Raw genomic sequence first — 17,135 nt, forward strand, 5'->3', positions numbered from 1 at the left:
CATTGTATTCATTTACGTAGGCATCTCAAAATATTTAAATTAACGTCATACAGTTTAATGTGACTGGTACACTTAAACAGATGCCTGAATGTGGTTTTCTTTATATATTATTTTGTATTTATATTTTATCTCCAAATTTGTAGACAAAAGTAGCTTTTTGCTGTACTGTCTGTGGAAAAGAGATTGGTGACTTTCATGTTCAAATGCTGATACCAAGCGACCACCAGATGGTGCTGTTCACTCTCTGCAGACACCCTGAGCAGCAGCTCGTTTCTACATAAACTATATTGGCAAAAGTACCTGCCTTGACTCACATATGAGCTTAAGTGAAATCCCATTCCTAGTCCATCCATCCATCCATCCATCCATCCATTTTTTTACACCTTCATCACACTGGGGTCAGGAGGGGTGTTAGTGCCTCTCTCCAGCTGTCTCTAATTCATCCCAAAGGTGTTCTATCGGGTTGAGGTCAGGACTCTGTCCACACCAGGCTCTACCATCCGTGTCTTTATGGACCTTGCTTTCTGCACTGGTGCTCAGTCACGTTGGAAGAAGAAGGGCCCAGCTCCAAACTGTTCCCACAAAGTTGGGAACATGGAATTGCCTAAAATGTCTTGGTGTGTTGAAGCATTTAGAGTTCCTTTCACTGGAACTAAAGGGTCGAGCCCAGCTCCTGAAAAACAACCACACACCAAAATCTCCCCTCCACTAAATGTAACACTTGGCATAGTGCAGTCAGACAAGTACAGTTCACCTGGCAATCGCCAAACCCAGACTTGTCCATCAGATTGCCAGATGGAGAAGCGAGATTCATAGAATCTCATAGAAGGCGGCTCCACAGCTCCAGAGTCCAGTAGCAGCGTACTACTGGACCACTGCATCTGATGCCTTGTAATGATGCTTTGGATGCAGCAGTTCCACCATAGAAACCATGAAGCTCTCTGTTCAGCTAATCTGAAGGCCACATAAAGGTTGGAGGGCTGTAGTTATTGACTCTGCAGAAAGTTGGCGACCTCTTCCTACCACCGGCACAAACTAGAAGTTCTGATTCTGTTAAGCTATGTCAAAATCCAAATGAACAACCTAGACACTGGTGTAGGTCAGTTGTGTTGAAAGTATGTGAAAATAATCATAACTTCCTTGTCATAGGATTTGTAAACCGGCACTTTTTCCACACTGAAAGTCTGTCCCAAATTTATTTGGTCGATTTGAGTTTTAATACTAGATTTTCCTGATTTGTGCATAAACTGCATAAACAATTTAAACACTTCTAATTCTAAGAAAAAAAAGTGATTAAAAAAGAGATTAAAGTCAGAATTCTGTTTTTTAGTGGCCCTTATTTCCCGTTTTCCTCGCTCAAATCCCCACACCTCCCAAGCAGACCTCTTAACGTGATGAAACTCTGCCCTGTCACCAGGTGTGGACCAGAGTCATGTGATTTGGACTTTATAAAAATCACAAAATACTTCAGACTTGATTCTACTTATACCAAAAATGCCCAAAAGTCTTCCGCAGTGATGCGACTGACTAAAATCACATAGAAAGCAGCTGCTTCAAGTTATTCCTGTTCTGTTTCTTTTTTTGCTCGGTGAAGAATGGCAGTCTGTTTCTGCTCCTGTGTGGCTATAAGACCTACTGAGAATAATTTTTTCCCCCTGATGTTAAAGTCTAAAGTGTGCACGTTCTTTTGAGTCACTCTAAATTTATAGTCACTCCATTTACGCAGGGCCTCAGGTCAAGTTGAGGGCGTCCAGCTCACACGATGTTTGACTTATTTCCACCCCCTCACGCCATTCATCTGTGTGGACATATTTGGCCTGACCAGCTAATGACCAAGTTAGGGACTCTGAGTGGAAAATCCCCACCATACCATGGAATGTTATGACCTGGACTTTGGACCTTCATGGCTGATAACTTAAATCCTTCAGCAGCCTATCAATATTGCAACATAGATCTGATTGATGCACAGACTTCTACTGATTACATAGGGGTTTGTTGTGAGAGCAAAGAAAAAAAAATGAAGTCTTTTCACACAGGAGACTCTACAAAATCTGGGAGGCAACACTGCACAAATGTGCGTTGAAGTCGTTTCAAAGTAGTTTTTCTGAAATGCTATCTGGTATTTCTGATAGAGTTTTAACTAAAGACACGGAAACAAGTTAAAAAATGTCTTTATTCAGTTGAATGTTACAAAAAAAATTTGACTTTCACAAACTGAGCAGCTTTTCCCAAACTATTTGAAGTGAATGCCTACTACCTGTGGTTAGAAAATGAAATGTGTAAAGTCTCAAGTAACATGATAACCAATCATTTTATTTTCTTGAAAAGCGATATTGCTAATTGGAACAAATTAGTAATTAGTAAATTTTCATGACATTGTTGTCAGCTTGTGTACAGAGAAATATGACCGCAAATCTCTCAGGGAAACTGACAGATTATGGCATAACAGCCTAATCATGTTAATACAATTTTCATGTTAAAACAATAAAGAATTGATTTATTACAGAATTATATATATTTATAAAAAAAAACATTTTCATTAATGCTTATTTTGTTTAGACCCTTTGGCCAGTTAGCTTTGAGCTGGCAAAAGATGAGGTAAGTTCAAATTACAATTATTCTGTCCTACTTAAAGTATCCAATAGTAATAGACAATCAATAACCACCAGCAAAAACAAACGGTTATATAAAAAAGCAAAGGCTGTTCAGAAGATTGCTGCAAAGCTCAATCCATTCTGCATGACAGACTCTTTGGGTTGGATTAATTTGAATATATTATATTTATATGGAAACCAGATATACATTGAGCTTACTTAAATGAATTGTAATTGAAATGACAAAAATACAAATATTTCATAAAAATAAAAAACAGTTGAAATATTTCTACAAATGAAAATTAATTTAACAAGATTTCTTGTTTTTATTCCCACATTTATTTTTACGTTATATATTTTGTGTTTACTTCCTCATTTGTTTCTCCTCAGCAGTGACGCCCTCCAGGAGGAGGCTGAATTAGTCTTTTATTCATTTTATGGACTTCATATTTCACATCTGTGGTGAAATATAAACTGTGCTGCATTTTCTATGAAGCTGAAACAGTTCAGTTTCTTTCTTAGCACCATTTTCCCTTTCACTAAGCACCAGCTAGAAAAGCTTTGTTGTTTACATCAGTATTTTATCAAGGCACTCTTCTTGGTAAAAGTAAAAGTAGAACATGAAATAATTCACTGAATTGTCTCTTTCCTCAACAAAATCATTAGAAATGCCGTAGTTTACTGTGAGCCGGCTTCGTCGGTGAGCGGTTCCGGTGTTGAGTCCAGCAACTCGAACATGTCGTCGATGACGTGCCACAGACAGCTCTCCAGAGGAAAGTCATTGTCCACCAGATTGACCAGGAAGTAGTTATCGTGGATGTACTTGATGATCATCCGTGACGGCGACTCGTCTTCGTAGAGTTTGGCCCACTGCTCGATCCACAAAGCAAACGCCTCGTCCTGAAACGCAGCAATGAAAACCTGGGTCAGTCAAAGTCTGGCATGTTTGGGCATCCTGAAGCTTTTTCAGCACCGTGATGAGTTTAGTCAATTTATCCGATAATTGTGGGGGAAAAGGGAGACATTTATTTCTGAAATAAGGCGTTTTTGTTTTTTATAAATGTGAATGACATCAAATTTTAATAAGTCTGACAAAAATAAAATGCCTGATTAGCTTGATGACATACATATCTATGATTAAATTATATTGCAGCTAGTGGAAAAATTGTTTTTAATAGTTGATAATACAACGTTATTGTTTTTTATTTCATTTGATGAGGCAAGAAAATGTTTAATTTTGATTATTTACCATTTGTGGCATAATTCAAATTTTTTTGATGCGTTGAATATCCAGTTACTGATTTTAACGCACTCCATCTTGCTACATTTTTTTAATCTTTATTTTTACCACAATATGGTTTAATTAGTTGTAATTGATGCACATAACCTTCTCAAAAAAGACAGAATTTTTAACATAGTTAATATTTAAAGTGCAAATAACATGTTCAAGTGTCTTCTTGAAATATAACCCTTAATAGAAATTAAATCATGTCCTGAGGAATTGTCAAAGTGCAAAAGATGAATTTCAGTTTTGTGTAACATGAACTGTTTATGCAGAAGAAGCAAATCCTACAGATCATCTCAAAATGGTTTTTGCACCAAAAAAAGAAAACAAACAAGGTCAATGATACTGTTTTGGATCACACATGGTTTCATCCTGCAGGTTTGACTGCATTGTAAAACAGGAAGTTAAATTAGAAGAGGACTAAAACGATTGGTCAAAATTCAGCAAAGTTGCAGTGATTGGTGGGAAAACAAGGAAATAGGGAAAGCAATAGGATGGTTGGTCAGATTTGCGGAAAAGTTGTGATGACTAGTAAAAAGTGAAAATCCACGCTAAATGTTTTCCAATCAAACATGTTTAAACCTCGTAACCTTCCCGGTACATCTGCATTAAATGATGTTGATTTAGTCAAAGAGACAAACTCTTCTATGCTCCATGAGTCCACATGTGAAATGACGAGGTTGATAACATCACAAAAGGCTCCTGAAGCTACAGACTTGGTAGCGTACCTTCCAGTACATGAAGCTGACCGGGTCCACTACAGTGGGCTGGACAATCTCTCTGCCGGGGAAGATGCCCCACGTCACGGCATTAGGCTGCATTTCGTGTGCGTTGGTCATGTTATGTCCCTGCACACAATACACCCAACATGGCCCATATACAACCTGCACTCACACAGTGACTAGCGGGACTCTCAGTTCACACTTACATGCACGTTAACAATGTGATAGTTGACACGAGGCTCATACTTCTTCAGGACCTTCAGGAGGGCTGTGACATTTTCACTGGAGGTGAAAAACTCCAGGTAGGCCTGTTGGACGGAAGAGCGGAAAGCTGAGGCGACGTTTCAGAGTAAAACGTGTTTGTAGAGAATGACCAGACAGAGAGAGTCAGCACCTTCTGGAAGACATATCCTCCTGGAGGCCCCCAGCCTACCACAGGGTCCCCAGATGGCTTGCCATTGATGTTGGGCTGAGAGTTGATGGTGAGGACTCCACGTCTGTTAACCTTCTCAAGCTCGTCTTTCAAAAAGTTGGTCTCTGGGGCCAAAGGCTCGTCGTTCCAGGGTAAGCACAACACCTGGGGATGGAGAGAGAGACACGAGGGCCTTAGCAAACTATACTGCAAGTTTGCCTAGTAAACCTGGCGGGCTGCCAGGCTTTACTTGCCTCCTGTCAGGCTAAGCATTGTTTGTTTTTGTTTTTATACAAACAGGCATGCATACATACATACATGATCAAGTACATTATTGTAAAAAAAAAAAAAAAAAAAAAAAATCACAACTTTACAATGAAAGTGTGTTTTGTTAATAAAAAAAAATCTGTTCCACTTAGGGGGCCTCCTACTGGCCCCAAGCTGCTGCTTGGTTTGCTTATGCCTTGAGCCGGCCCTGCCAACAGTACAGGCTGGAATCTGCCAAAATACTTCGACTGAAGGAAGTTCTGTTCCTACTGTTGGTCACAAATCTGCAGATTTCTTTAAGACTATCAATTCATCATCAAACTATTTCAGCATTTTTTTAATTAATACATTTACTTTCACTTTTTCATGACTTTATTAATTTGTGTTTAAACAGTAGATCATTCACATGGCCAGAGCCTGCAGGCAGACTTGATTACCTTCTGTCCGTTTCGGTTTGGTTGTGCTGTGATGTAGCATGTGAAGACTTCAAAGACACTTTGTTCGTTCTTCAGTTCCTCCCCCCACATCTGCAGAAGAGCTTCCTTAGAGGATTTACTTTTTAAGTAAAACAGGTAGTAGTCATTTAATTCTCCAAAAGCTGGAGATGAGGAGTTTCCCCTAAAGACAACAGCAGAACAGTCGGTCAGTAACCAAAGTACAGCTTCACTTTCCCCTCTTCTGCTGTAAGTTCAATACTTCAAGTTGTCACTAAAACTGGAACATTTACTTAGAAAATCAAAGAATGAGGTAATACTGAATCTATGTCCGATTAGACCTACCATCTGCCATTGGGGAACTCATCCCAGTCCTGGGTCCTGTAGATGTAGCTCTTTGGTCTGGAGGCCCAGAAAATCGGTCGGACATCCTCCACCTTCCGTTTGGGATTTGCACTAACGGCCCAGGGAAGAGGGCGTCTGGCGAAAACAACAATCTGTGAGTTTGCAGACCACAGAAAATCTGCCTTCATAGCCAGACGCTTGGAGAAAGTTTGCAAGAAATAAATAAACACAAAGGATCTGCTACAACTAGGTCTCAGTGCATCTTAGTCTTAATAAAGACTAAGAGTAATTGGAACTCTACTCTACCTGAAAGAATTTCGACTTCAGGGTTTCCCCCAGTGTATTATGAGCCTGGCAGGCCACCAGGCTTCACTTGTGCCCCCACCTGGCTTAGCAAGTTTTCTGGGGGAAACCTTGAACTTATCAAAAAAGAATGTTCATTTTCTACCAAGGAAAATGAACCCAGTTTGGAAACTCAGCAGAGACGTTCACATGTCATTTTTCCAAGTAAACGTCAAGCTGGTCGACAGTAAGTTCTTAATTCTGTAGACGGCACGCGCACGCACGCACGCACGCACGCACGCACGCACACGCACACGCACGCACACGCACGCACACACACACACACACACATTAGTGTATGTAGGGAGAGGGACCGGCAGCCCTCCAAACAGCTGCTGCTAGAGGCCAAAGAGTCCTCAATTGTTTTTCTAAGTGCTCCACAGTTAACGGCGATAGAATAATATTTGCCAAACATGGGATAAGAGAGTGTACAAAGGAAAACGATACAGGTTCAGGACCCAGAGTTAGGGGTATAGTTTCATCTTTTACTCAGACACCAGTAGATTTAGACTGACCTGGGGTCTTCTACCCACAGGCCCAGCTGTCGGAGGACCTCCATGGTGGCAACTTCTCGGTTCAGAGTGTAGAAGTGGAGGCCTGGCACCTTTCCGCTGTCCAGCAGGACACGACACATGTCCACTGCCTGATGGATTCCATAGTTTCGGATAGCAGCATCATTGTCTTTGATGGGCTCAATGATTTTAGTGATCTCCTCTGGTACTTCGAGCTTAGACAGCTTGACGAGCTGACGTAACGACTGGTATCCCTGGAAAATACACATAATTTGTTTTTCTCTTTTCTCTCTTTCCTACCACATGACAAAAGTCTTCAGTCTGATGCATTGGTGTCAACTAGAGGATAATAAAGTATATTCTATTTTAACTAGCAGGGACTTCATGATTCATTTCATTTGTTGTTTCTGTTGCTTTATTTATTTTGGATATTTAAAATGTCTTCCAGTTCCAGTGTTAAATGTTCATTAGAATTTATAGTGTATTGATCTTTGAGAGAGTGAACCTGCATTATTATGCCATTATTACCATTTTATTACTTGAAAATGGTTTCAAAACAACAACAAAAATAATAATACTGTTTATCACAACAAAGTTTGGGACAATTTATCACCCAGCAGTAGCATTTGTTGAGATAAAACCAACTTTGATCCTCTGTTAACTTGTGATTTGATGCTAAATCATAAAACTAATCTTAAAAACAGATGGATTTCATAAATCAACATTATAACTTTGGTTGTAAAAGTCAAACAGGAAGCTTTCTGCGCCGCTTGTTCTGCACAACGGCCAAAGATTTTCATGCACCGTTGAACTTGATGAACAGGTGACTTCACTGTGGAAGTGAAACGTGTAGCAGCTGAAAAAAATTGCCTCAATGGGTCAATGGGTTCATGGTGATGATTTACAGCTTCCTGGAAGAAGTCTCTAGTACCTGGATGGGAAAGATTCCAGGAAGGATGGGACACGTGATCCCGACTGCCCTGCAGTCATCCAGGAACTTCAGGAAGGTGTCAGCGCGGAAGAACAGCTGCGTGATGACGAAGTCTGCACCAGCATCCACTTTCTCCTTCAGGTGCTGCAGATCCTGCTCGTAGCTTTCTGCCTCAGGGTGGCCCGTTGGGTAGCCTGCACAGAAGCCTCTAATTAAAACGACTGGAAGTACAGATTAGTCACATTGATTAGGTTAAACATATAAAATAAATAACATATAAAGAGCATATAAAAAGCAGATCTTCATGTACTGAACATGTATGAAGTGTTGAGGGAAGAATTTAGGGCTTCTTTTCTGATTTCCAGACAACAAGCCACCTTTCTTTTAGGACAGCTTAACATGCGAAAGAGCCTCTGTCGATATTTATGAGCATATAAAACATGAACTACATGAACCACAGCTCTGAACCCTGCAGCAGGTCAGTCCTAAAATCAAGCTGATCACAGCTGAGTCTGGTTGTTCTGACAGATAAACACTCCGTTTAGAAACACCCTGGGTACATAAACCTGCAAGAATTCACAATGCTTGAAGTGTGTTTCACTCTCTCTACTGTGAAAACTCACCAGCAACACAAATGTCAAAGTAGTCGTCAAACTCTGATCGAATGTGCTTAACGAGGTCAACGGCAAAGTTGAAGCCTCCCTCCTCGTCCTCCCAGTCGTCCCCCACTGGATCTGAAGAGAACCAGAGCTTTGTTTAATGCTGGCCATGTTGGGTGATCTGGAAAAACGAGGATTTTTCCAACACTACAGGTGTTAGTTCAGCAGTTAACTTTACAGATGGTATGAAATGGTTACTGTTTTTTAGCAGTACAGTGTCAATATAGTTAGCTGAAAATAAAACATTATTTAATGACTGCACTTTCACCCAAGTTGCAGCAGATAATAAAACCAAAGGGTACCAACAGCTTCATGCAGCAGGGAAGCATCTTTCTGGAGATGATTTTATAAATGATTAGGAACTTTGACTTTTTTGGACATAATTTTACACAAATATCAACACATCCCAGAGAAGAAAATATGGCATAAAAGGCCTAAAAATAGCAATAAAATGTTAACAATGACACTCCTCTCATCAGTAACCATCTGAACTAATAATATAATGTGTTAATAATTATCTAACTGGGGACAGAGACAGGCTATATAATCATATGAACCAGCCTCCTGGTCCTCAAATGCCTGAGGAAATTGAAACCGAAGAATAAAGAAACAGATTGAAAAGGGGAACAAATTTCCTAAATTATACTTATTCTTTTTCAAAAAAGATAATGTAACATCAGTGGCTCTGAATGATTTTCATTCAGCTGGACAGAAATAAATCGTAAAAGCTGCAGAGCCCGGTCTAAAGGTTGGTTTTAAATATTGTTCGACAAAAGTTATACGTTATGTTTTTTTTATTTAAGAGCTATACTTTTATGAAGGGAAACAGTAATAAAACCCTGATCATTCTTTTCCTGTAAATAAATTATGTTTTTTGTCAGATAAAGCCGAGCTGAACACGTGTGTTCAGTCAAGATGTTCAGACACCCGTTTGCAGAAAGTCTTCTGTCAGTTTTTGCCACTCTAAATCTAGGCTCGATGTACACTGCACACTTTTTAAGAATGAGAAATTTCTGTTGAAAACTCGACTAGCAGAGACTCTGTCAGATAACAGGAGATCATAAGGTGGAAGACTAGAACCCTGGGAATGCTTGAGGAAACGCTGCAGTGTAGTTCCAGCTGGAGCCGTTCACAGCAGCGCAACGCTTGTCCAGACACATCACTTCTCAGAAGTCTAAATCAAGCGCTGCTCTTTGTTTTCCAGGAATCTCAACTCACAAACACTGATGCAGCTCTTATCTCCTGAGGCGTGGTGATAAAACACACATCCAAGCAAAACCTCCCAGGTCACACTTTTCCTGAGCCCTTCATGTCTCCCGCTGTACCTCCCCTCAGCGCCATGATGTTCTTCAGGCCCAGGTGCTTCGCCTTAGCCAGGTAGCTGGTGATCTTCTCCTTGGTCTGGTTGCAGCAGGTCAGGTGGAGGACGCTCTCCAGGCCACAGTAGTTCACCGCTGTGCTGGCAATCATCATAGAAGAGGTCTCCTTGTCTGAGCCGGGGTCTCCTGCTGGGTGCCAGGTGATATCAATGAAGAGCGGTCCTCCAGAACCCATACGGTCAAACCTGTCGCATCAGAAATACACTTTAAAAAAATAAAGTTCTGAAATGTTTTCATCTGAGATTTTGCTGAAATATTTTGAAGTGTTGAAGGTGATCTGGGGAGGTGTGGTGTGTTGGTGAGCCGTGTTTGTAGCTATTAAGGAAATCTTAATACTTCAGTATGACAAGAAATTCTGAAATTTTCATGTTCCCAAAGTGGTAAAGAGTCTAGAGACGCCCCTAACTGTTTAACACGACTGTGCATGTGTTCAAAAAGAGTGGTCCATTAGAAATGGACAAGTGAGTTTAATGTGACACAGTTTGACTGGTCTGCGTAAGTTGGACTGAATACCTCTGGGATGTTCTTATCCAGCAGCAGTCTCTGACTCACAAATACTCCCACAAACACACTGCGACAGGAGTTGACCCTTCACACACGCTCTTCTGAGAGTGGCCCACTTCACCATGATGGATGTCAAAACAACCTGCACATGCTAACTCCTGTAAAACCCGTCATGGAGACAGACAGCTGCTGGCCTCATGTCTGAAACTCATTTACGAAAGCCCTGTCATACATATGAAACAAATAACAAAAAAAAATTTAATCTACTTAACTCTTCCAAAAATCAATACCATACATTATCAATTTTAGTAAATATTTCTGTTTATGAGCAACATCTAGGCAGACAAGCTAGCTCCACTTGAACAAGTAGAAGCCTATATTGGCAAAAACAACTTAGGAAAAGAAATTAGTGTCTCAATATTTGCGTCCCTCACTTCCAATGTCAGTCATGACGCCTCATCATGGGAAGGTGATGTAGTTGCAAAAGGGTCAATAACGATAAAGAAAAAAAAAATACATAAAAAAAAAATACCTGCTGAAGTTACACAAAAAAAATATAGAACTGTCAGGTGGCTGTTTATAGATATATAGAATATAGAACTGTCAGGCTAGGATTAAGACCTACTGTCTTAATCCTAGCCTAACAGAGATGGAAGATTTTAAACTTAAATATGAAGCCGTTTCACACAGTTGGACCTCAACAGGATGAATTAACTCAATTATTGTTCATGTCAATTCAATTTTACAGTTTTTAACAGTGTAGTTAGTATAATGCTTTTGATTGTGTTTCTTAGTGATTGTGTTTCTTTTCGCAGTGCAAAAGGTTTGGTGTGTGGCTGTGTTTGGAGCTCTGTATGTGTGCGTGCGTGTGTGCGTTTGTTTGTAATACCTTGTGGGGATGATTTTCCTGACATATACTACGTTGTGGGGACCAATTGCTCCTCGTGGGGACCTGAGCCTGGTCCCCACGAGGGGAAACCCTGTTTTTGGGTCAGGGGTCAGATTTAGGCCTACGGTATGAATTGAGTTTTGGTTAGGGTTAGGGTTAGGTATGTGATGGATAGGGTTAGGAAAAGGGTAAAGGTAAGGTTTAGGCTGTAGAAATGAATGGAAGTCAATGGAAAGTCCCCACAAAGATAGCCAGACAAACGTGTGTGTGTGTGTGTGTGTGTGTGCGTGTGTGTGTGTGTGTGTGTGTGTGTGTGTGTGTGCAGGAGGCGTAATATATCAACAAGCAGAAAACCTGGCACACAACAGGTTATTGTCAGAAAAATTAAGCAACTCTCAAGTCCTGCCAAATACTTCAGATGCTGTCAGTCAGCTGGATGCCATTTTGTTCTTCCCAAACGTCTCCACATTACTTGAGTTTTCAGCAGAATATTCTGTCGTGGCCAGATGCATGAACTGAATCAGCTGATTAAACAAGTGTCTGCCTGAGGTCAAAGGTCGGAAGGCCCCTCAGAAAGCCTGGAGGAGGTCCGGCTGGTCTCTGTACCTGGAGATCAAGTTGACGGCACCGCTAGCCGTGCGTGGAGGGAAGAACTCCAGGGAGAACCACTGATCTCCAGACTCCATCCTCTTCCTCATCTTTTCCCGCAGCCGATCAGAGCGGTCTGCGTCCAGCAGCGGGGTGGAGCAGCGGGAGCTCTCCTTGGAGCTCTCAGCGCTGCTGTTGCTGGTGCCGCTGGAGTCGCCTCGACACGACTGCCAGCTGCCATCCACTTGCTGCACCTGGTTCACCATAGTGAGAAACAAGGCTGGAAAAAAATAAAGCAGTTTCTGTGATTTTACTAAGAAAACAAAATTGAAGCTGTATTTATGTCTTCATTCCAATTCTTTCAACCCAATCATAAAATTAGACATTTATGGAGTTTATACTCATTTAATTCAATAATTTAGCATTCAGTACCTTAGGTATTCAATAACTTAGCATTTTTAAAAGCATCAATATATTCATTTTTTTGATTTTTAAAATGTCCTCCCAAATAAGATGAAAATATACAAGTAAGCATGAGCAAGGGTAAGGGTAAGGGTTTCAGCATTTTATGACTGTTTACAATTAATGACAATACTGAAAAAAGTAAAGCAAAGGTTACCCAGCGTGCTGACTCTAGAGCCCTGCTCCCTATGTCAACGATCATCTGCCTTTCATCTGCTGAATGCACAAACAGAAATCCATAAAATCTGACCCGCTGCTAACTTAAACCTAAAAGCTGATCCTTCTGTCACTTTATTGGTTGCATGTTTGCAAATCAAACGGTGCTAATGTGATCTGAGCTAAAGGGAAGTGGTCTCCAAAAACTGCTCTTTAGGGCCGAACAGCCCATCACACCTGAGCCAAATGACAGCATGGCGCCCTGACTTCTGCAGGACTAATCGGTAGCTTTTATGAACCCTGCCAACAGCCTCAGCACGCTTTCTTACCTGCTCCGGTCCTTCACGGTTCAAGGAACGTCTCCAAATTAGATGGATCCACGTGGACACAGACTCAGGCAGTTGCCTCTCCGGTAGGAGCGCATGTATGGGGAGCTGTAGCAGCTGCAGGAACTGTTTATAGCCGGATAAATTTAGTGTTGCACGCTAGCTGCGTGTTACATTAAATAACTCCCTTGGAAAACCCGGCTTTGCTTCTGAGGATTTGAATGGGAAAATACGAAAATCCAGCAATTTTGAAGAAAAAAATCATCAGAATTGGTTAAGCTAAGTAAAAAAATAGGTACTTTATAGTACAAACCACAGGGTTAAAATAGCAATATAAATGGTTTTATTATTATATATTATTTTTCCATGACGACAGGTGAGGCTCTGCCATGGGCGTAGGTTTGGGTAGGGACGGTAGGGACATGTCCCGACCAATATTCACGGGATATGAAAAAGTCCCGACCAATTTTTGCCATATTGGCTCAAAGAACGTGGATCTACGATCTTTGATTAGCAGCAACAGGCGGTGCGCGGACCGTGTCGGAACGGTGCTGTCGGGGGGGTGAGGGGAGGGGGAGTCAGTTGAATCGTCGGACGTTCTTTGATTAGCTGCAAAAGGCGGCGGCTAGCTGGGCACACGCGTCTCCTTCTGAGTCTCTGAGACCATGTCGCCACCAAAATAGAAAAGGACAGACATTAGAAGTTATTTCGCTACGTCGGCTGTAAGTACAGTGAGTGGACCCATAAGTTAGATATCTATCACGCAACGCATTTGTTGTAAAGTCCGGTGTTTAGTAAGGTCAGCACTGAATGTGAGGTAGAATAGGTCTGTTAATTATGTAATATTTTTTCTTTTTTCTTTTATTATTGATTTCTTCTTATCTGAAATTGTGTTTGCTGTATCCAGAGGATATTTGTTTTGATCTTACTTGTAAAGTTTGCTGAATTTTGTAAAGGAAAAAGTAAAGTGTTCTTGAACTGATCTGCTGAGTATGACTGTATCTGGTTGTATACACAAGATGTATGATATGGTTATGGTTGGGGGGAGGGGGTTATTAAGCCAATGTGGTTTCCCCCTCCTTCTCAAAAATGTTCGGTGCTCTTGGGCATTTCACTGTGCTGCCGGGGGGGGGGGGGGGGGGGGGGGGGGGGGGGTTCAAGGTCCCCACCAAAACTTAGACCGAACCTACGCCCTTGGGCTCTGCCTCATCTGCCTCCCCTGACTGATATGCACGACACACCAAAAGAATTCTCTGATATTTTCAAGGGGAAAAAATACAGCATGAAGTGTATTTGAAAGTTGTGTGCAGAAAAAACACGTTTCACATTGATGACCTGCTTCAAGGCAAATCTCCTCGGCTTTGAAAGTCTAAAACTAGTTAAACACATAAATTTGGATCTTGACAGCTTGTAATAAAACCGTCAGGATCAGATAACAACACTCACTGCACTTACTATAAGCAAATCAGCAGAATAATTCAAAACATTTCAAATGTTCTGGGATTAGGACTGGCCTAACAGATCACCTAAATCTGCAAGAAGAGTGGAGACCTGTAGCATCTTAGAGGTAGATGTGTGGATACAACATAAATTTTTAAAGGTTCACATTTGTAGCTACCAAAGGACTTGGAAAAGCCAAATAATTCATGTATGTGAATCTAAAAGACGTTTTATATGGTTCTAAACATGAAGAAATTAAGAACAATAAATGAAACACCGAGTCCAGTCATGTCTGTAAAGTATCTGTGATGATTATGCCCCTGATTTGTACAGTGCACATACTTTGGGATGAAGGGTGTTTGCTACTTTTGCTGTGACGGCTTCGTTTCACTTTTTATTAATACTTAACCATTTAACCTAAAAGTTAGGTAATAATAGGTTTTAATGTTGAAAATAAGCGTATTTGCACATCCGCAACATGGAAAAGTTTCTACAATAAAAATATTGAATTCTCTGTTGTGTTACTGAGGTATTTAGGGATAGCTAAGCTGCTTAGCTTTGTGTATCGTTTATCAGAGCATACATTATCTCACATTAAGACAAACTTTGGCTGTTTTAGCCTTGATCTGCGTATAATCCAAAGAAATTTGCAAACAGAGATATCAGACGTAGCGTTAACTTTCTCGCATCCTTTGGTGTTCATTTACTGCAAACAGTTTTGTTATTTGCCTGGTGGACAGAAGCTCTTCAGCAGGCTCTCATAGGTCAGGAAGGTCACGGCGTTGACGGGGAACGCCCTGACGCTGTTCAGCAGGAGGCCTTTGAAGAAGACTCTGACTCCTTCCTCCTTCAGGCTCACCTTTATGCAGTGCAGGACCCCGCTGTACTGCTGACCACCAGCTCCGGACATCTGGAGCTGAGCTTTCACAACGTCCATGGGCGTGGCACACGCCCAGGTCACCACGCCTGCCACGCCCCCCGCCATCAGTATGGCAAAGGTACCTGAAGACGTAGGAGACATTAGCATTCTCTTTGGATACCATGGAGATCTTTGATGGTCGGGTGTTTTAAAATTAAATCACGATAAATGCAATTTTCAACATTTCATCACATTACCACCATTAACTTAAAAGGTTTTTCATCTGACGTGATAGACTAACACAATTTATTTGATTTATTTATTCAGTTATTTTGAAAATGATCGCAGTATAAAATAACAGATATAAACAAGGAATGCAAAAGACATATTTTTGTACCACAATAATCTTAACGTGCTTGAAAAGGAGTAGGAAGAAAAAAATAAATAAATTAATAGCGCCTAAGTGTGAAGTGGAAGGGAAATTTCTAAATTTTGTTCAAACAAAAGTATAGAAAGTTTAGTGTGAAATTCTGTTGGGTCGTTGCTTTGTGTGCACTTCAAAAACACAAAATCTTACCAAGTACTTTTGGTCTGTCTAGTGCAAATATCTGAGTGCAGTTGAAATAAGACAAAACTAACTTACAAGTATCTGTTCAGCAAGATATAAGAGTTGTTTTACGTTAATACTTTCTTAATATGGATGAAAAAGTACTAATTCCAATGGCAGATTATCTCACTTTTAACAGGGAAAAATCTATTGTTTTAAGTGAAATAATCCGCCAGTGGAAGAAGTATTGTCAATATTATAGTAGTACTGCAGTACTATCTCCTACCCACACACCAAAGAAGTCACATAACCTCTGACATGTAATTTAATAATAGACTTTCTGGCCTAACTTTCTACTTTTCTTTGGTCATTTTTGAAAGTCAAACAAAACAAAGGATGAGTCACCTACTCCTTCGTTCAAGTACGTCTTAGTGACAGTCAAATATCCCTTTATACACAGACTTGGGTTGCAGACGCACCTACAAATAAAACATTGTTCCATCATGAGCGTGATTTAGACACAATGACACATTAACAGGTTTCAGAGCTCCACGTAACCTTAACTGTGTCCAACGGATGTCCCACTGCAATCCCCACTGCACCTGCAAAAGCCAGCAAGGGAGACGTTGTCACATCAGCCATTCAAGCATCCATGCTGCATTTGCTTCACAGGTATTTATCTACCTGAAATGCTCCCAGCTACAAATTCCAGAAATGGCATGACTTCACAATCTGCAAGGAGATCCAGTTATTTGTGCCCTTTCAACGGTTATGCACAGCAATGCATTTACAGCAGCTTATGTGCAAACTCCACCATGGCCAGCTGTTGGATAGTTAATGTGAAGAAGTAAAAAAAAAATCTAGGTGAAAAGTGAACACTCTGCCAGTCTGTAGCACTTTTTGCAGTAGATAAGCCTCTCCGAGTTGTAACAAGTGTTAAACCACAAGCATTTTACTTTCATCAGAAGGGTGAGTTTGGTTGGACAGCTTAGGGTTGTACAAAAACAGCAATTCCACATGCAGATTATGTCAATGTGAAACATGGCCGCTAAATAAGAGGGTTGTGAAGTGAGACCACAGTGCTTACCCAGATAGCACATGATGTTAAATCAACGTTGAAAAATAGTTAGAATCGTTGATTTTTGGTTGAAGTCGACAAATGACGGTGGATCAACCATCAAACAACCATCCAATCAAACCGTTGAAACTGTGACATTGAATCAACGTTGTTTGGTGGTTGAAATCTGATCACTGAAATGCCGAAGTCTGATTAATGGTTGATTTTTGGTTGAAGACGACAAATGACGGTGGATCAACCATCAAACAACCATCCACCTCTAGCCAAGTAACCAATGTTGAAACTGTGTCATTGAATCAATGTTGTTTTGTGGTTGAAATCTAATGAATGAAATGCTGATGTCTGATCAACATCTGATCAATATTGAATCAATGTCAGATGTATTGCCGCACCCCTTCCCCTCC

General features: G+C 40.8%; 1 protein-coding gene and 1 pseudogene across 2 annotated transcripts; both read right to left on the bottom strand.

Moving 5' to 3' along the window:
• Positions 1-2,155: 2,155 nt before the first annotated feature.
• Positions 2,156-12,988, bottom strand: mthfr (methylenetetrahydrofolate reductase (NAD(P)H)). The gene is made up of 12 exons (XM_015001582.2): positions 12,811-12,988; positions 11,882-12,143; positions 9,829-10,067; positions 8,468-8,578; positions 7,845-8,038; positions 6,917-7,167; positions 6,060-6,194; positions 5,718-5,898; positions 4,996-5,178; positions 4,808-4,909; positions 4,608-4,727; positions 2,156-3,494 (listed from the first exon to the last, which is right to left on the bottom strand). The coding sequence occupies exons 2-12, from the start codon at positions 12,127-12,129 to the stop codon at positions 3,273-3,275; spliced, it is 1,986 nt and encodes a 661-aa protein (XP_014857068.1). The 5' UTR covers positions 12,130-12,143; positions 12,811-12,988; the 3' UTR covers positions 2,156-3,272.
• A 1,095-nt stretch (positions 12,989-14,083) lies between these two features.
• LOC148158271 (methylated amino-acid transporter SLC25A45-like) lies at positions 14,084-16,401 on the bottom strand (annotated as a pseudogene). Its single transcript, XR_015763850.1, has 4 exons — positions 16,338-16,401; positions 16,212-16,255; positions 16,063-16,132; positions 14,084-15,316 (listed from the first exon to the last, which is right to left on the bottom strand). The product of XR_015763850.1 is annotated as a methylated amino-acid transporter SLC25A45-like (transcript).
• Between the last annotated feature and the right edge of the window lie 734 nt (positions 16,402-17,135).

The sequence above is a fragment of the Poecilia mexicana genome, unplaced genomic scaffold (genome assembly GCF_051168715.1).
Source record: "Poecilia mexicana isolate PSO_F unplaced genomic scaffold, ASM5116871v1 scaffold_7, whole genome shotgun sequence".
Taxonomy (NCBI): Eukaryota; Metazoa; Chordata; class Actinopteri; order Cyprinodontiformes; family Poeciliidae; genus Poecilia; species Poecilia mexicana.

Excerpts from the sequence above, each read along its gene's own strand:
- mthfr (XM_015001582.2), bottom strand. The coding sequence starts at position 12,129 with ATGGTGAACCAGGTGCAGCAAGTGGATGGCAGCTGGCAGTCGTGTCGA. Across the intron at positions 6,195-6,916 it reads CTGTGGGTAGAAGACCCCAG|ACGCCCTCTTCCCTGGGCCG; the intron begins GTCAGTCTAAAT and ends TGTTTTCGCCAG. Across the intron at positions 5,179-5,717 it reads CAAACCGAAACGGACAGAAG|GTGTTGTGCTTACCCTGGAA; the intron begins GTAATCAAGTCT and ends CTCCATCCCCAG.